Below are 21,270 nucleotides of genomic sequence, written 5' to 3' on the forward strand. Positions count from 1 at the left end.
TCGAAAAATGGGGCTCGTTTTGTTGTCACGTTTTGATTAAAGCGCGGATACGTTTCTTCGTATTCGATACATTTTCTATCGAACAGAAGCATCTTTGTTAAAAGCTTCAAATTAGAAAGCTCAATAGCTTCTTTGGATTGAAAACAGGTCGATACCTGCGTCCGGAGTTATTTACGTTCATATCTGATATTTTACATCGATCAAACGATATGCTCAATTAAAACGAGAAATTGTACAATTCCTGCGAAAAATTGAAGATGTATCATATTTTATTACCTTTGTATGTCTAGCCTTTGTTCGACGAATAATGGAGGCAGACGTTTTAAATACGTTTTTCTGAAATTATGCCAACTAATTCCAATAGCCTAAAACTCTGATATCATTAGCAACACAGAAACGCCTTTTTAATCAAAGTGAAGAATTTCCTCGCGTTAAAAAAAAATCTAGAAAAAATGCAGCAGCTTTATTTAATAACTTCCGCGCGCCTTAAATAAATCTCCGCAAAATTTGGAACCTGTTTCACGTGATCTTTATCTATCGGCTCGAGCAACATCGATGCAGAAGAGAATGAAAGATACACGTCGCCGATCGTATTCGTTTTGTTCGCTCAGTCATGGGAAAATAAATAAATAAATTGCAAATGTGTTTCATGTCGAACTGTCTTTGGTTTAATATGATACAACAGAGCGGGCGTTTTTCGGGGGAAGGGGCCCGTGTACATATTACATATTCACATACATAATTATATTCTGCAGCTTCTATATCATCAGATCTGTTTATATACAACATATACCAAGCAATCCGTAATTATTTTACACAAAAAATTTGCCGTACGCGATGCGTATCGATCGGTGTACACTTGTGTATCGATCGCGTGGATCATCCTCCGAAGTCTCGACGTTCCGAACCATCGTTCTCGACGCTGTCGATCTCGACGAACAAACTCTCGGATCGAAAACTCTGAACCGATCGATCGAATCGATTTCCAGCGGATCCACGAATCTCCACACCGAAGTACACCGTTTGTTTCTTTTTATTCTTTTTCTAACAACGACAGATAGGGAAAATCGCCGGAAAGCATGCTGAACGTTGATTCCGATGAATTTTGAACGAATTCGCAGAGTCGTATTTAAAGAAGAGAAAAAATAGAGAATATAGATCGGCAAAATCGGGGACAGAATCGTTCTGCTGAACGACGCTCGAACAGGCTGCGCTGCTGCTTCGCGATCGTCTGTCTCGTCGATCGTAATCGCCGGGGTGTGTTTCGCCTAACTTCTCCGCGTCGCGCTGGATTATCCAAAAGAACCGGTGATTCGAAAACGACAGTCTTTCTGGCTCGCGAAGGAGGAGAACGAAAATGCTAGAAGAAAAGTGAAGGAGATGAAACGAACGGGTCGGTGCTCCGGAAGAACGAAAAGCTGTCTATCGAAGTAAAACGGTACGAAATGGGACATGATATGAAATGGAGATGTGTTCGAGATCGATTCGCGAGATCGACACTGCCACTCAGAATCCTCCCTTTCTCTCTCTCTCTCTCTCTCTCTCTCTCTCTCTCTCTCTCTTGGACGCATGCTTCCATTCTCTCTCTCTCTCTCTCTCTCTCTCTCTCTCTCTCTCTCTCTCTTGGACGCATGCTTTTATTCACTCTCTCTCTCTCTCTCTCTCTTTCTCTCTTGGACGCATGCTTTCATTCTCTCTCTCTCTCTCTTGGACGCATACTTTTATTCACTCTCTCTCTCTCTCTCTCTCTCTCTCTCTCTCTTGGACGCATACTTTTATTCACTCTCTCTCTCTCTCACTCTCTTTCTCTCTTGGACGCATGCTTTCATTCTCTCTCTCTCAATCACACACGCACACACACACCGGCATCCTCCACGATTTCATCTTGCCAGTTTTCTCTCGCTCGGAACAATGAAGCGGACCGATCCAACAATAACAATTAGCGACACGTGGGACGACGATGCATATCACAGACGATATGGAAATGAGATTGCAGTTTCGTTGTAACGGCGCGTGTACGTACAGGTGGTTCGAATCCAGCTCGCGCGGACCGTCCGCGAAGAAAAGCTTGCTTGCTCTCTGGCCGGTCGACGAAAACGATCGTCGATCGTGGCACGCAACGGCGCGTCAAATCGAAGGTTTCGATCGAGATCTAAGTAAGTACGTGTGTGGGGCCGTGTGTCGGTTGTTCTCGGACGTCGACGTTCCTTCTCGTTCTTTAAGGGGCCTTCGAAATAAATCATTAAAATCGGATAAAAAAGCGAATAATACAAAAAGTTCGTGGCGATAAAAAAAAACACGTGTAAAATCGCGAGAGATAAAAAAACGAAAGATAGCAGTCCGAGACGGAGGAGAATCTGCGATCTCTGTCACGCGGTAAAAAGAACTCTGTCGAAAAGGTACGTCTTGGCGGGAGAACGGGGTGAAAAACCGGATAAAAAAGAAGAAAGAAAATAATCGTAACAAAGTCGTCGGGAAAAGAGAAATATAAAATGTTTAGCCGTCGAATCAGCGTCGGACACGGGGCTCGATCGGTTTAACGAGAATAAATTGAAGTACGGGGGCTGGTGTCTTTATCTCGAATGTCGCATCTTTCGCGCGGTGCGAAGCCGCAATTAAAGCGAAGGGAGTATAGCAGCAGCAGCAGCGCGGCGCGTAACGTAAAATGGCGTCGGGCCGCGTCGATGCGTTACCATCTTCTTCCGCTAAGATATTATTAAAATTCTACTAATAATATTAATTATGAATAATAATAATAATATTAATATTAATAATAATAATAATAATAGTAATAATAATAATATTAATAATAATAATAATAATATTAATATTAATAATAATAATAATAATAATAATATTAATATATATCCTTCTGTTTTTTCTCTTACACTTCTAGGCAATTTTAAGCTCAACTAGACACTTTAAATACAGGCTTGAAATCGGACATGTAAAATCTTTACAAAAATAAAATAAATAATCTGAATAAATACGAATATAGAATAATATTACAGTTAGTCAATAAATTATTGTGTAGACACAAATACCCGGCCCAGGCCCGGCCCGGGATGCGAGCGCTCCCCCGGGGCTGGGCGCCGAGGGTTTTCGTCGACGCGCGAAACGACGCCGGCCATTTGCTCGCGTGGGATAGTACGCGACCTAAAATAATCGGCTATACGCGTACGAATTTTCTGCTTTCTTCTCGCTGAACGCGAATAGTCTAGCTTAAAGCGCGAATACTGTATTTTCTTGTGTACTTAGGATATAATACCGCTGCGGTGCACAAGCTCGTTTAAAAGGATCCCTTCGGAATCCGTTCCCTTCTCTATCCTTTTCCGTTACGTGTGCTCGTCTCTCTCTCTTTCTCTCTCTCTCTCTCTCTCTCTCTCTCTCTCTCTTTCGCTCGCTCGTCTTCTCGACCCTCGACGAAACGCAAAGTCTCTCGGATCGGCGCGCACGGCCGCTCGGCGAATCTCTCGCGGCGGAAAACGCGAAAATGCGAAGAAACAGACACGAAATCTCGTGATCCCGGGACGAACGATCGTCGTCGACGAGACAGATAGATAATCTCGCGAACGACGATGCCTTCCTCCGATTTGTCTTTCGATTTTCGATTTTCCACCGTCACGTAACCAGATCGCGCGCGCGCTCGCGCATCACTCGGTTCTCGAATCTCATCACTCTTATAACACACCGTCTCGTAAATCGGAAATCTAGCGAACACGCTCTGGTTACCGTCTATGCCCGACGCAAACTCGTTACGCGACACTCCGCGCTTGAGAATCGGTTCTTGTCGGCGGTCCGTCGTTCTCCACGTTCTCGCACACGTTCGGTACATGCGACACGTACCGTGCTAAACGTGCATTATACGTCCTCTCTGGTCGCGTGTAGGTGTGTTGGTCTCTCTCTCTCTCTTTCCGTATGTATGTGTGTGTGTGTTTTTCTGTGTATGTGTGTGTGTGTTTGCGTGTTGCACGATCGTGAACTGGGCGGCGAAAGCCAACGGGCTACGTAAATCGTGCGACTCTGCCTCTCTCTCCCCATCGTCTCCCTTAATCCCTCGGTCGTCGGAGTTTTTCGGCTGGCCGTTACGGCACGGACGGTTTTGTGCGAGTCGGCGACGGGAGAAGTATCTATCGGCGTCGAGGGAGCGTCCTTCGGGGGAGCTGCTTCGGTGGCCGATAGATAGATTCGTTGATCGCCGCGAGGACGGATGACAACAAAACAGCGCCCCTTCGGCCGTGCTTGACGGAGCACGCTTTCGGGGCCCTCCTCCTCCTCCTCCTCCGTTTTAACCGCCCCCTTTCGGCCGGCGCGACCTCAGCGATGACCGTCCGGATTAGGGTGGTCCGGCTTCCTCAGATGGGCGAGTCGACGTCTGGTTACCCTACGAGGGCTTTCGCCTTGCCATCCTCAGGACTGAAGACCGCGGAGCAGGTAGTTGAACACCTGCACCACGTATTCGAGGCCGTTCATGTAGTCGCGGAAGATCACCCAGTCACGCAGGTTCCGAAACGTCTCCGACGTTGACATGGCCCGCAGCTCGGACTTCATGATGTCACGGGTCACGTCCGGCCGCGGCGACAGCTGACGCTCCACCAGCGCCACTTGCAGCTCGCAGAGGACCTGCAACCATCGTCGTCGTTGCGTTAAGAGATCATTCAATTCGATCGGATTATGCTTGATTCTGTTCGATTCTATTTGATTCGATTCTGTTTGATTCTACTTGATTCGATTCGATTTTATTTGATTCTATTCGATTCGATTGATTCGATTCGATTCAATTTGATTCTATTCGATTCGATTCAATTTGATTCTATTCGATTCGATTCAATTTGATTCTATTCGATTCTATTCGATTCGATTCTATTCTATTCGATTCTATTCAATTTGATTCGATTCAATTTGATTCGATTCTGTTCTATTCGATTCTATTTGATTCTATTCAATTCTATTCTATTCGATTCGATTCGATTCTATTCTATTCTATTCTATTCGATTCTATTTGATTCTATTCAATTCTATACGATTCTATTTGATTCTATTCAGTTCTATACGATTCAATTCGATTCGATTCGATTCCGTCAGATTTAATTCGTTTCAATTCGACTCTATTTGATTCTATTCGATTCGATTGATTCGATTCTATTCAATTCTATTCGAGTCAATTCGATTTGATTCAATTCAATTTGATTCGATTCGATTCCATTAGATTCAATTCGATTCTATTCGATTCTATTCGATTCTATTCGGCTCTATTTGATTCTATTCAATTCTATTCGATTCGATTCTATTCGGTTCTGTTTGATTCTATTCAATTCTATTCGATTCGATTCGGTTCTATTTGATTCTATTCAATTCTATTCGATTTGATTCTATTCGGTTCTATTTGATTCTATTCAATTCTATTCTATTCGATTTGATTCGATTCGATTCGATTCAATTCAATTTCATTGAATTCAATTCAATTTAATCTAATCCAATTTCATTGAATTCAATTCAATTTAATCTAATCCAATTTCATTGAATTCAATTCAATTTAATCTAATCCAATTTCATTTAATTCAATTCAATTTCATTTCACTTCGTTCAATTGCATTTAATTTATTTATATGTACGCGTAAGTATCCATTTTTACAATAACAAGAAGAAAGCATAACTCGTGTTAAATGGCGGAGAATTAGCGAATCAGGTGAACGGTTTATAAAGACTCATTTCAGACCTAGTAACATTGGCTGCAGATATGTCAATCTTATCGCTATTGTTGTTAACCCCTTGACATACAATGACAAGTTGGGGGTCGTCGTTTATTTCATATGCCACTGTAGACTTTGACGAGTCTAACTCGTCGAAAGCTGTTTTACTCACACGTATTAATATTTATTATTAATTTCATAGCAGACCTGAAGAGATGATCGATAATTTAGGTGATGTTAGATAATTCAGATCCAGTTTATCGGTTATGACCGTCATATCGGTCAGTTATGCGATCACACTGCAACGAAAACCGATCCTAATTCACGTTAAAATCTTCTTAAAAATGCGATCATCGATTGGCATTCGACGACGTGTTATTACAAATTGTAAACAATGGAACTACTCGCGTCGAAACGACTGCTCTCGAATTCTTTGTATTACCGGATAGCGGACGCGGTTATTGTGGGCGACCAATTGCTGTGCCCTTGGTTTGTTTTCGGGCACAATTAGCCTCGTAATTGCAGTCAATAAACGCACCTTCGCTTCGAAAAGACGAGATGAAAATTGCGAAGACCGCGCGAACTCGTCGCGAAGGATTCAAAGAACAATGGAAATATCGAGAATAGAAGCGCGACCAGTGCTAAGGAGATCGGCTGTAGATTCGACAAAGCGTTAGTCAGGATAGAACCATAAATTTTTTCGCGCTCACAGCCGGAAGGTTTAGTAAAACGCGACTTTACGTAAAACTCGTAAAGTCGGCGGCATATTTTTTTACGACCGCGCCGGGCAATATAATTCAGGCTAATTGTGCTCGGCAACATTGTGAAAGGTGTTCCTTCTTTTTCTTTTTTTCTTTTTTTTTTTCGTTTCTTCTCATTGTAAAAATCTACGGAACAAGTGGAACTAGAACCGCGTGCACTTACCGTTCGCAGGTTGTATTCCGCCTCTTTGAATTGCTTGCGAAACTCGAGCTGAAGATCTTCTTGATCCCAAACGATCTGCTCCAAGCCCACTGCATACTTCTGCATGTATTCGTACGCATCGATCAGAGCAGTGTCGAGCTGTGAATGGAATTCGTAGTATTATAGTCAAAAACAATTCATTCGATACTATCGTTCGACGATAGAGAACTACGGTACGCGTTCACAATTTCATCCGGAAATCTCAAATTTGTATATAATATTATTGTAAATCTTTAAATAAATGTGTAACCCTCATAAATTTATAAATTTATCAATAAATTTAAACCCTTGTAAATTTATACATTTATGAACAAATTTAAATCCTTATAAATTTATGAATTTATCAATAAATTTAATTCCTTATAAATTTATACATTTACGAACAAATTTAAACCCTCATAAATTTATGAATTTATCAATCAATTTAAACCCTTGTAAATTTATACATTTATCAATAAATTTAAACCCTTATAAATTTATACATTTATGAACAAATTCAAATCCTCATAAATTATGAATTTTATATTTGTGTACATAATTTCATATGAATTCATATTTAAATTATAATAAAACTACTTTTATTTATTATAATATAACTGTATATTATAATAACATAACTATAATATAAATAATATAATATTATATGAATATAATATGAATAATATAATATTATATGAATATATATATATATATATATATATATATATATATATATATATATATATATATGAATATAATAATATAAATATACTAAAAACTACTCTACATATATGAAATATTGAAATGTATATACGATATATTTGCTTTATACTAATGTTAAAATTTAATTTACATATATATAAATTAATTTATATATGTAATAATATATATAATAATAATTATATATATAATTTAATTTGTATACGAATTAAATTTAAATCATACGATTCTTATTGCAACGTATACTTGACTGAAGAAATTCAACAAAATGTTCATCGAATATTTCATCGAGTAATCGTAAATTAAAAAAGTTAAATTTGTACCAGCTATTCTTGCGACAAATTTGAACTCTCCAACGACGAAGAAACCGCATTTATTCAAAGCATTTTCAACAACGTAGCGTTCGTTTTCTTCGCACTTACCTCCAACCTGTCAAGATACTCTTGATCCAGTTGCTGTTTGAGTTGCTTTGGAATCTCCCTTGGCCCCGGAAGCCAATCGTAGTGGCTCTCTTTGAACGAGGAAAGAATTTCATCGAAGTCAACGTTGAAGGTTCGCCTCGCCTGCAAAACGAGAGAGAACCGCGGATTTAATAAAAAGAACGAAGAGAAAAAGAAAACAGGAAAAAAGCAACGCTCGCTTCTAAGACCGAATAAAACTAATTATAACTGAGCCGAATAAGGCTGAACAAATCGAGCGAATTTAATCGTTCGCGGATCGATCCGTCCTCGGGACGCGAGGATTCGTCGTCGTCGTCGTCGTCGTCATCTCTCGGATCCGAACTAGTCGTAAACGTTGCATTATCCCGGCAGCGAACGCTTCGAACGGAGCAGAAAATAGTCCCGAGTTACACGGCGGGTTCGCCGAGAGAAGTGGATCCTAGCGTGCGTTATCGTTGTTATCGTCGTACAAATTGACCACAACGTAACCTCTCCGCGGTTTAATTGCATGAAACTTAATAAGTGGTTCGCCAACGAGGAGGTGCTCTCTCGCGTACACAACCGACAATTTGCTGAAAGCAATCGGCGGCCGGCCGGCGGCCCGAAAAAATCGGTTTATAGGGGGAAAAGAATTCGTTTTGCCGCGGAGTTAACTGTTAAGTTACATGCAAATGGCCTATATTCGCGCGCCGAGGGTACCAATGATAGGCCATGAACGAGATGAATGTCTTTATTTTCAGCTAAAAAGAATATCGACCGTGAGGCCCCGGCTCGCGAAACCTTTCCGTCTTCGATCGAGAGTTTTCTTCGACCACGTTTCCTAGCCGCCCGACGATTCGTTAACAATCGTTGCATTGCCATTTTCTTGCCGCTTCGGATCCGGCGACTTTCACTGCGGACTAGAAGCGACGGGGTTCGTTACGTTGTCGAAATTATTGTCGAAGCCGCGCGCCTTCGGCGAGATTCGATGGACAGAAATTGTCGAGCAATTATTCTCGGGCAGTCTTCCCGCGGATTTCTGCTATGGAGGGAGAAGAAGAGGAAAAATGGCAATTTTGAACACGCCGCCGAAAGATGTGCAATTTTCGTGGAATTTTTGTGCAATTTCTATGCAATTTTCGTGCAATTTTTGTGCAAGACGCCATCGTCTTCGTCTTCCGACGACTGCTTTAAAATTCGGATTATGTTCCTTTGAACAGACACGTTTGTACAAATATTTATTTATTTACTTATTTATTCAATTTGTACGGAAAGTTATCCATCAGTTATAAAATCAAAGAATACGAAGGTTTAGAATGGACAGATACGAGATCTAATCAAAGATAGTAAAATAACCGCAAGTCCTTAAATTAATATGTATTATAATATTATACAGGATCATTCCTCGGGTCATTCGAAGCAACTTTTTCCTTTACAAAAATTTTCTCCGAGGCACCGTTAACGAGTTATTAACGAAAAACAGTGACCAATGAGAGGCGAGCTCGGCTGGCGCGAGGCGACCGAGCCAATGGGCGGAACTGGGCTTCGCGCGCTGGTTGGCTGGGCCGCCTCGCGTCAGCCGTACTCGATTCTTATTGGTCACTGTTTTTCGTTAATAACTCGTTAACGGTGCCTCGGGGAACATTTTTGTAAAGGAAGAAGCTGTTTCAAATGATCCGAGGAACCCGCCATTTGCGGATTGCGAGACATTTTTGAGACACGCTGTATATTAATATTTATTATAAATATTATTATATTATAACGTTGCCACGTCATTTTACCATCTTTACAGTCAAATCTTGCGCGAACAACGTACACTTATTTCAGCGACATTCGTAATCAATTTTCTTCGAAACCTGATCAAAGATGCCCGGAACGAAAGGTTGGTCCGAGAAAGAAAATTATTCACATTAATAATTATTCACAACGAAATTATGTCTGTCGCACAAAATGAAGACCAACAAGCATGCTCATCGAGACATTGTAACCTTATAACGAGATCGTGCGAGAAAAATAACGAGATAATTCGGTGCAATCTGTGCGGATACGGTCGGTAAGAAATGGGTTCACGGTGGAAAAGAATTCGTTTTGCCGGGATTAACTGTGAAGTTACATGCAAATGGGCTGCGCTCGCGTGTGAGAAGGGCAGCAGGAATGATAGGTCATGAACGAGATGAGTGTCTTCATTTTCAGTTAAAAAGGATCTCGGCCGTGATGCAACATGCTCGGCGCAATGCTGTATGCAAAAGTTTCCGCACCTCTTTCGCTGGGGGAGCGATATGGTTCAATAACAGGTTTAGTCACTGATTAAACAGGGAGCAGCGCCTCGCACGAGATCAGGCTTTCGATATCCCTTGTTCCTGGTACGATGGGAACGAACGCGCTGACAGATGAGTAAGCAGCCACCATCGCGAGCGGAACCGCACGCGTCCGCCTCGAGTCGCTGACTTTTTTGGGAATAGGGGAGATCGAGGTCGAAGGTAACTGCAGTCAATTCTCCCGAATTTGTCCTTCGGATTGCAAAACTAGAATGGACAATTTGGGAAGAGGAGATACGATTATTCGAGCCTCACGGGTCATTTTTATGTCGATCGTCAACAATTATAGAAACGAGGTGCAAGGCTCTCGAATAGGGGAGACCGAGGTCGTAGGTAACTGCAGTCAATTCTCCCGAATTTGTCCTTCGGATTGCAAAACTAGAATGGACAATTTGGGAAGAGGAGATATGATTATTCGAGCCTCGCGACACGTTCTTATAGTCGCCGATTCTTGATATATAAATGAAAAGCGAAGTGCAAGGCTCGAATAATTATTATAATAAATTATTCGAGTCTTATTCGAGCCTCGTGACACGTTCTTATAATCGCCGATTCTCGATATATATATGAAAAGCGAAGTGCAAGACTCGAATAATTATTATAATAAATTATTCGAGCCTTATTTCTCGAATCCTCGCGCCTCGTTTCTATAATTGTCGACGATCGGCATAAAAATGAGCCGCGAGGCTCGAATAATCGCTTCTCCTCTTCCCAAATTGCCCGTTCTCGTTCACAAGCCGGAGGAAAATTCGGGAGAATTTACCATAATCGGTTTTACTCTGATAATTCTAGGCGATTTTTACGCGACTACTGTCAAAGTTGGAATTCACCGCGCGTTCGGTGCAAAATTGTAAAATGTTCTGCGGAGAACAGATATTTTCTCGAGGTGCAGCGACGATTTTGAATCGTTCGATGCAATAGCTTCTCCGAAATCGTGGCAACAAGCTGCAAAGACATTCTGCTTACAAATAATATCACAAGTAGGCTTTGCTTTGCCGATTTAAGCAACTTCGGCTGAAAACTTCGCAGCAACAGTCTCGAAACTCCGGTCGAAAAATGGGGCTCGTTTTGTTGTCACGTTTTTATTAAAGCGCGGATACGTTTCTTCGTATTCGATACATTTTCTATCGAACAGAAGCATCTTTGTTAAAAGCTTCAAATTAGAAAGGTCAATAGCTTCTTTGGATTGAAAACAGATCGATATCTGCGTCCGGAATTACTTACGTTCATATCTGATATTTTACATCGATCAAACTGATACAATCTCAAGGAAAATTCTGGGAATTTACTGTAATTTCAATCGAGATCAGTCGATATCTCCGATCGGCGAACGCGTTCTAACATTCTCGATCGAATGCCTATGCTTTTCGATCGCGTTTTGACCCGTGAACCGACCTTGCAGTCGTTTTAGGCACTTTTCTGCGACGCGTGCGCGGTGCTCGCGGTTTCACGAAACGCGTACTAATGGACCATTTCCAAGTTGTCACGGGGAACGAGGGCTTCTCCCTTCTGTCACGATCGGGGCACCTTGTTACCGATGATTCATGGCGGCTCGAGCGTTCGAAGCGTTCAGCTATTAGCTTTACTGGCCTGGCGCCCGAGCTTCCGAGCAATATTTGAGCCGTTTATTTTGAAAGTGGCATAAGTCACTTTGTTTTTAAGTATATATCGCGTTTTAACGCGATTAAAAATATGGATGCTAACTTGTCTCGCAATCCGGGAATGAGAGGTTCCTGAGTTTATTCGAAGCAACTTTTTCCTTGGCGAAAATGCAATTCGTGGCTTCCTTTGCGAGTTATTAACGAAAAGTAGCGACCAATGAGAGGCGCGAGACGGCCGAGCTGATCAGCGAGCTTCGTTGGACCATTTTGGAAGACAAGATGCGATTATTCGAGCCTTGCGTCTCGTTTTTATAGTTGTTGACGATTCAGTTCTCTTCTCAAATTCTGCATTTCTGTACGCAATCGGACTGCGAATTAGGGAGAAATTACTGTGCAGTAGTGTTTCTCTAATTGACGCTCAGATTGTCCACAAAAATGGACAATTTGGGAAGTGGAAATACAATTATTCGAGACTCGCGACTCATTTTTATAGTTGCCAATTGCCAACAATTATGAAAACAAGGTGGCGAGGCTCGAATAATCGTATCTTCTCTTCTCAAATTGTTGATTTTTGTTTACCAGCTGAAGGAAAATTAGGGAGAATTTATTTTACACTTAAAAACTGGAATAAATCAATTAATATACTTTGCATATTGCAAAGTATATTAATAGTGTATTAAGTGTAAAGTATATTAATAGTATATTAAGTGTAAAGTATATTAATAGTATATTAAGTGTAAAGTATATTAATAGTATATTAAGTGTAAAGTATATTAATAGTATATTAAGTGTAAAGTATATTAATAGTATATTAAGTGTAAAGTATATTAATAGTATATTAAGTACTCGGCCGAGCTGATCAGCGAGCTTCGTTGGACCATTTCGGAAGAGAAGATACGATTATTCTCGATTTCATCGATTTAATATACGATTATTTCCTTAGCGAAAATGCAAATCGCGGCTTCGAGTTAAAATGGCTTCGAGTGCAAAGGTTTGACAGCCCGTTGCTCGAAACACTGTCCGAACCGAATGATCCAATCTATCGATCGAAGAAGCAGCGAAACACGACGGATGAACCGAAACGGCGATTACGAAATTCGTTGGCGAGAAGAGATCTCCCGAAACGGGAGAAACCGTACGAGAAACGTTAATTATTATCGGCGTAACAAATAGTTTCGTCCGCGAAGGGTCCGGCGATCTGGGACCTCACGGACGGTCGAACGATTTTACAGTCGTTTTACGCGAACGGTTTCCCAATGAATATGTTAAAACACACCGCCTCTCGTCCCTTAGGTCTCGTTCCGGGATTAATCGATCACCGGTTTCCTTACGAGCGCGGATCGGTCGAAAGGGAACCGTAGAAATTCCGTCGTCGAGTTTTATAGCTTGTTTCGATACCGGCGGCGATTCGTTATCCAGGGCTCCCGGACACCGATGATACAAAATACTTGGGCGCCGTCGGAACAAGGAATGCGCGCGTGTCTTTTAAAGGGCCCCCGGGGTCGGTTCGATCAATTTCCGAGGCCGGGAGAAGCCGCGAATATCTGCCGGTTTTCTCGTATTGGCCACAGCTGTTTCGAGACAATCACGAAAAGTACGCGGCGAGAGAACGGATAGGAACGAGGAAGGGCGGAGAGGAGGGAGGGTGAGGGGGGGGGGGGGGGGTGATGAAGAAAAAGCGAAGAATGAAAGGAATTGTCGCTAACAACCACTGGCGGCGAACAAATCTGAGACGCGCGGGTCTTTTGTGCCTCGTAAAAGTCTCCTCGGCCACACCGGAGCACGAATAATCGTAAAACCAGGCTGAAAACTGACAGGAAGTAGGCTGGCAAGAGTAGGCATGGTCGCTGCGGTACACTCGAGGACCCGTCAAAATCAATTAGTCTCTCGGTCTTTCTTCTAGCGCGGCTTCACCGCTCCCACCGCTTATTAGAAGTTATAAAATTTCGGTGCGACCGCCGCGAGCCGATCCAATGGCTCGCGCGGCCACCAAAGAAACACCTCGCAGAAAAATCGACGCCGCGTTTCGGTTTCATCGATTTTTCTTCCGACATCCGTTCTCTCGCCGAGCTGGGAATCGAAAAATATCGATTTCTTGCATCTTCGAAAATGTACCCGGCGACAACGCGTCGCGAGATCTTCGAAAATGTTGGAGTATTTTAACCGGTTAGCTGTGCGTTCGACGAGTATACTCGTCGTGGAGAAATGCAGCAATATTTTGTGACACGACGAGTATACTCGTCGTGCGTAAGAAGTAGCGACCATCGGCTATTTAAATTGTAATTTTAAGGAAAGGAAAAATATATTCTCAAATTTCAAGATGTTCAGAATATTTTTAGGCCAATCCTGTGCACGAAGTTGTTTACATTGTTATAAAAATAATATTAGAAAAGAATCACGGTATCGTTGTTCGACGTGCAAAGTGCCATTATACAGGGTGTCCCAGGTTTTAATGTTCAAACTTTGTTAGTGTATTCTATGGCACAAAGTAAGAAAAGAATGTTATGTAAACACAGGTCATATAGAGCTTTATTAAGAAGTTATAACAAAAATTCAGAGTAGCAATCCGAAAGTAGGGGATTCCCGAGGTGATTTGAAGCAACTTTTTCCTTAGCGAAAACGCAATCCGCGGCTTCGTTTACGAGTTATTAACGAAAAACAGTGACCAATCAGAGGCGAGATCATTTGGCGCGAGACGGCCGAGCCAATGGGCGGAACTGAGCTCCGCGCACTCGTTGGCTGGGCCGCCGCGCGCCAGCCGAGCTCGCCTCTTATTGGTCAGTGTTTTTCGTTAATAACTCGTAAACGAAGCCTCGGAGAACATTTTCGCAAAGGAAAAAGTTGCTTCAAATGACCTGAGGAATCTCCCATTTCCGGATTGCGAGACATTTTCGGGACACTCTGTATAGGTGCGTGCTCTGAAATGGAGGCGCCACAGTTAACTGGTTAAGATTAAGATTTTATCGATTCTTAACCAGGTTCGATGGGATCGAAGGACCTTGGATCAGTTTTTCTGGCGACTGTGGGTTCGCGAGTCTTCGCCACGATCGAGAAAACACTGACGCAACCGCCTCGAAATCTTGCTACGTTCGGAAAGCGTCTAGATTACGATCGCTCCACTTTGTTAATCGGTTCTGTCTTTTTTTTTTTTAATAAATAAAATTGCGAAGTTCTATGGGAGATCGAGCGCGGATACGTTTCTTCGTATTCGATACATTTTCTATTAAACAGAAGCTTCTTTATCGAAAGATTCAAATTAGAAAGCTTAATAGCTTCTTCGGATTAAAAACAGATTGATAGCTGAGTTCGGAATTATTTATGTTTATATTTGATACTTTATATCGATAAAACGATATGCTCGATTAAAAGGAAACTCTGAACAAGCTCGTCGCAATTGTTAATTTTGTTTTTTCGAAAAGAAAATAGATAATCGCGTCTTCTCTTCCAAAATTGTTCATTTCTGTTTGCAAGCTGAAGGAAAATTAGGCAGAATTCTTCGTCTCGTTCGATTAAAACTATTGAAAGAAGAAATACGTGTTTCTTTAGCTTTAGGTTTCGTACAATCGCTGATCAAAAATTTGATTTCGCATAAAGATCTGCTTGTATAATAATAATATGTCCAGTAATCTACGTGATCAATGAATTCAATAATCAACGTGATCAATGAATCCAGTAATCTACGTGATCAACGAATCCAGTAATCTACGTGATCAATGAATCCAATAATCTATACATATAATCGATGAATCCAATAATCTATACATATAATCGATGAATCCAATAATCTATATACATAATCGATGAATCCAATAATCTCTGTAATTGATGAATCCAATAATCTATACATATAATCGATGAATCCAATAATCTATACACATAATCGATGAATCCAATAATCTCTGTAATTGTTGAATCGAATAATCTATGTAATCTACATAAACCCAACAATCTATAGAATCAATATACACATACAACAATCAACTAAATACAAATGTTATTCGTTTCCTCCAAATGGAAACAAAACTTGACTCTCTATCACCAAAATCTAGAAGCAACGGCAAATCGAGACGAGGCACAACAATTGCCTCATTCCATAAGAAAAACGATTAATAACAAAAAAATCGTTAATCGCGACAGCCGTGAAAGAGATCATCGTACGAGAGACGTTAAAATATCGAACAACGTTTCTTTCCTCGAACAAAATATCAAAAGCGTTTCAGAGAGAGAAGAAAAAAAGGATCGCAAAGTTCCCGAAACTTTTGCCAGAGATCACGTCGATGGAAAAACGTAACGAATATTTTAATCTGATAATATACATACATAATTCCGTGCTAGGCGTCGCGCGAAGAGAAAGAAAAACGAGAATAATTGTGCGTTGCGTAGTGTAAAAAAAAGAAGGTAGGTAGAAGAACGGGCACCGATGAATCGTCGTGTTCGAAAAATATGTCAGCCTTGAATGAAACCGTACGGACCGACATCCAGCGATTGGAGTAGCAGAAAATACGTGTCGTAGTGCGTATTGAATGTATCGAGGCAAGTAAATGCACTGGCGGGTTGTGTATCCGGTCTGCGTTTTAGTATGCAGGCGGAGTACCGGGGTATAGATGCCCCATCCTTGTCGGGGAGAGGGGCAGCTTCCGATTCTGATTTATTGGAATCCTCCGCTTCCGATATTTTATCCGATTCCTTCACGTACTACACGATGCGCGTATACACCGACTCATAGACGTCGAACTTCCTATCCACCTAACAATAGTATATCGGCTGTAATCACATGTACGCGGTGATCCATTGATTCCCGCCGCTTATTAACTCGTCGGCACACGGCCAAACGAACGAATATCGTCGTAGCGGTATACGCGCTCGTTCGATCGACGCTCGACCGAAACGATCCTACTACATCGGTCGCGCGCTCGGCCACTGCGGAGGATCTTTGTGCTAAATAAACATTGTCTGCATAGATCGCGAGACACGGCCCCGACGCGCCGACATTTATTTCTTTTCGCGACGCCGAAGTTCGGTATTGTTCGATTACGATTTCGTTCGAATGATACGTCGGATTAATTCTTCGAACGATACATCGAGTATTCATTTTATTCGAACGATGTATCGAGAACAATTTCATTCGAATGATATATCGAATAAATTCTGCGACATACAATTTTATTCGATTAATATGTCGAATGCAATTTTATTCGAATAATATGTCGAATATAATTTTATTCGAATGATATGTCGAATACAATTTTATTCGAATAATATGTCGAATATAATTTTATTCGAATAATATGTCGAATACAATTTTATTCGAATGATATATTGAATACAATTTTATTCGAATGATATGTCGAATACAATTTTATTCGAATGATATGTCGAATATAATTTTATTCGAATAATATGTCGAATACAATTTTATTCGAATGATATATCGAATACAATTTTATTCGAATAATATGTCGAATATAATTTTATTCGAATAATATGTCGAATACAATTTTATTCGAATAATATATCGAATACAACTCTATTCGAATAATATATCGAATACAATTCTATTCGAATAATATATCGAATACAATTCTATTCGAATAATATATCGAATACAACTCTATTCGAATAATATATCGAATACAACTCTATTCGAATAATATATCGAATACAATTCTATTCGAATAATATATATCGAATACAATTCTATTCGAATAATATATCAAATACAATTTTATTCGAATAATATATCGAATAAATTCCTCGAATGATGCATCGAATACAATTTCATTCGAATGAATGAATTTGTATTATCGAATAAATTCTACAAATGAAATTCGATTCGAATAATATATCACGTAAATTCTTCGAATAATATTTTCAACGAATTCTTCGAATAATATTTCGAATAAATTGTACGAATAAAATTTTATTCGTTATTCGTTATCAAGCTAATTAAAAATTTGATGAAATAACGGATAACAGTGGTGATAATCGATCGGTGTAAGAAGTGATCGGCTGTACACGATCGACTTTTATCCTTCTGTAATCTATCAACTAATGTTCCTCGTGAATGCATTAACATCCGAGGTCTAGCGATATCATTGCGAAAGCTGTTTATTTATGGTTACACCGGTCTTGCAATATTTCTATTTACCGAATATATTCGTAGTCGCGGAAAGAGATGCATGCTCTTATCGCCGTAATAATCGTTCTCCCAAGATCATCGAACGTCGATTTCTGGATCGAGGAAAACGATGCACATATTTTAAAATTCATACATAACTCGGACGTATCGAGCAATCTTAATTGCCTTTTTATTACACCGCAACGGTTTCACGGTCTTTTCCTCCAAGAATATCGAATGCCTGTTGCTGTTCTGCTATTCGAGGCATTCGGTTGATTAACTGATTATCGTGCGGAAATGTTTCTCCAATAGTTTGAAGAATATTTCGCGCATTCTATGCGTAGACTTCGATTAAGTTCTACTGCATTTCTCTGTCCGAGACGATCGCGTCGACGAAACAGAGACTGACGACGCTTGTAATCTTTCAACCTAAACGACTTCTATTGTGCTACGATGTTTCCGATATCGTCCAACGAATATCAACGAACCGTTGAAAGCTCGATCTGATAAAAGAAACTGCGTTATCAAGCGGAAAGGGACAAGCATATCGTAACAACGAGTTCGTGGACCAGAAGCTACGCAACTCGTTGACCCCGAGTCATTGCGATACGATATGTTTCATAGTTATTGAAGAGTACTTAACCCTTTGCACTCGAAGCTATTTTAACTATGAAGCTAAAATAATTTTTCTGATTTATAGTACTTTAATTTTATACTACAAAGTGCATTTTATGCATGCGAAATTGAGTCTTGCGACTTACATAATGATTATACTTTTGACAATATTTTTAAATCTGAACTTTTTTGTAAAAATTATCTTAGAACGTGATATAACAGATTTCAGTGGTGCCTCAGAGTCACCACTCGAGTGCAAAGGGTTAATTACTGGTCAATTAGCGCTTTATCGTCTTTAACAATGTCCCTGATAAAAGAAGACACTTTTGGTTTCCCGATCTACGGTAGACTCTCCCTCATTGACGCTCAGATTACAGTAAGTTCTCCCTAACTGATGCTCAGCTACACAAAATTGGACAATTTGGGAAGAGAAGACACGATTATTCGAGTCTTGTACTTTGCTTTTTGTAACTGTTGACAACAGACAACTATAAAAATGAGTCCAAGGCTCGAACAATCGCGCCTCTTCTTCCCAAACTGTCCAATTTTGTGCGCAATCTGATCTTGAATTAGGAAGAGTTGACTGAACTTCGAATCCTAAATTTCGACAACGGAACGGTCAAGTTTCGCTTCCGCCTGGAAAGAAAGCAAATGCAGTAATGTCTCTCTAATTGACGCCCAGATTGACCACAAAAATGGACAATTTGGGAAGAGGAGATACGCTTATTCGAGCCTTGCGGTTTAATTTTTATAGTTATAAATTGTCCAGAATTATAAAAATGAACCGCAAGGCTCGAATAATCGCATCCCCTCTTCCGAAATCATCCATTTTAGTGGACAATTTCGGAAGAGGAGATACGATTATTCGAGCCTCGTTGCTCGCTTCTTATAGTTGTTGGCAATTCGTAACTATAAAAATGAACCGCAATACTCGCGAGTAATCGAATAATATTCTCCATTTTCGTGGACATCTGAGCGTTAGCTTATCTTCGCCTAACGCGAATAATCGAATAATCGAATAATATTCTCCATTTTCATGGACATCTGAGCGTTAACTTATCTTCGCCTAACGCAGATAATCGAATAATATTCTTCATTTTCGTGGACAATCTGAGCGTTAGCTTATCTTCGCCTAACGCGAATAATCGAATAATATCCTCCATTTTCGTGGACATCTGAGCGTTAACTTATCTTCGCCTAACGCGAATAATCGAATAATCGAATAATATTCTCCATTTTCGTGGACATCTGAGCGTTAACTTATCTTCGCCTAACGCGAATAATCGAATAATCGAATAATATTCTCCATTTTCGTGGACAATCTGAGCGTTAGCTTATCTTCGCCTAACGCGAATAATCGAATAATATCCTCCATTTTCGTGGATAATCCGAGCGTTAACTTATCTTCGCCTGACGCGAATAATCGAATAATATTCTCCATTTTCATGTACAATCTGAGCATCGATTAGAAAGCGGTCATCACTGTAACGATCACTTCTGTCAACCATTACCATAGCCCTCGCATGTTTTATCAGATTGCGAACGGAAATCTTCCTCCGGCTAGCCCGACGACCGGTTACAGTGAAAGGGGTTGACAGATGTCGAGCGTCGCGGTGCTGATAACGAACAAGGAATTCGCGGATCGGAACGTTATCGCGGGCCACCTGCGCGTGGGTCTGCGATCGGTCGCACGAGAAAGCCGGCCAGCTTCTCCGTACCCTCTGTCTAATCTGCTTTTTCTCGTCGCGGTGTCCGCGACGCTGAAACGATAACGAGGCCTAGCTGGTGACGTCACTGGGCTACCAGACAGTGCGTCGCCCGGGAGCGTCTCTCGGTGAGAAAGACCGGGAAGAAGGCGAGATCACCTCAGGGACGTCCTTTAGAAGCGAACCACCACCGAGGGCGAAGTGTTTCGAGTCTCTGGGAAAGGTGACTGTCGAGAGGAGAGGAGCGAAGTATGTATATTTGGTCTGTTCACTCGGCGATGTTCGTTTTCCCAAGCAGCAGGAGGACCATGGTGGAGGAGGTGGAGGAGGAGAGCAGAAGGGGGAAGAATAGCCGAACGATATCAGATTATGCGCTGACTTAGAAAACATCGGTATCGAGTATCGTCCGGCGATGATGTAACGGCGACCGTTTCCACGACGACTACGACGGGGGCCGCAGAATAGGGCGGAACGAACCCTATACGCACAGAGAGACGGCGAACGCCTTTTGCGGTCGCGCGCTATGAATCCCAATTTCGACGAACGCGCGCGCCCGATCCGTGCGCCAGGCTCCGCATTCGCGACGCCGGCATGGAACGTATCTCGCTGGTTAATTTGCCGAAAGCAGAGACCTGAAAGTTCGGCCGGGTAAATAAGATAGAAAGGCGGCTAATTAGCGAGGTTGGAAGGGAACAGCGCGCTAACTTCGGTTGTACGCGGAGACCGCTAATGACCGATCACCGGTTGACGCGAGCTAAGTGTATTCGCGTTAGAGACACCGTGTGTGCACAATTATCATTAACGCTGGGAACGTTGTTGTAAAGAGACGAATCGAGTAGCACGTGCAAGACGCGATTGACCCGAGTATGACAAGAGTTGGGTGCTGTATGTATGTACGGTATTAATGCGACCTCAGTTTTTTTGTCGGACTCATTGGAAATTGGGATCGTTTTATCGCTTCAGCAAACGCGATTGTATTAATATATACAATAATATTATATAAATATTATAATATTATAATATTATTATATGTATAATAATATTATAATATATATATATATATATATATAATATTATATATATACAATAATATTATAACGGATTGGCGCAATAGTAATATTCGAAGTAAGAACAGTAA

At 41.1% G+C, this 21,270-nt stretch overlaps 1 protein-coding gene across 1 annotated transcript in view; it reads right to left on the reverse strand.

Moving 5' to 3' along the window:
* Positions 1 to 645: 645 nt before the first annotated feature.
* Positions 646 to 21,270, reverse strand: part of LOC117218593 (uncharacterized) — a 39,863-nt gene continuing 19,238 nt past the window's right edge. The window contains exons 3-5 of the mRNA XM_033467108.2: positions 7,778 to 7,918; positions 6,618 to 6,755; positions 646 to 4,623 (exon numbers count right to left, since the gene is read on the reverse strand). Of these exons, the coding sequence (XP_033322999.2) occupies positions 4,411 to 4,623; positions 6,618 to 6,755; positions 7,778 to 7,918 (492 nt within the window). The 3' untranslated portion in view covers positions 646 to 4,410. The remainder of the gene's footprint in view (positions 4,624 to 6,617; positions 6,756 to 7,777; positions 7,919 to 21,270) is intronic.

This window comes from Megalopta genalis, chromosome 7 (genome assembly GCF_051020955.1).
Source record: "Megalopta genalis isolate 19385.01 chromosome 7, iyMegGena1_principal, whole genome shotgun sequence".
Lineage (NCBI taxonomy): Eukaryota > Metazoa > Arthropoda > Insecta > Hymenoptera > Halictidae > Megalopta > Megalopta genalis.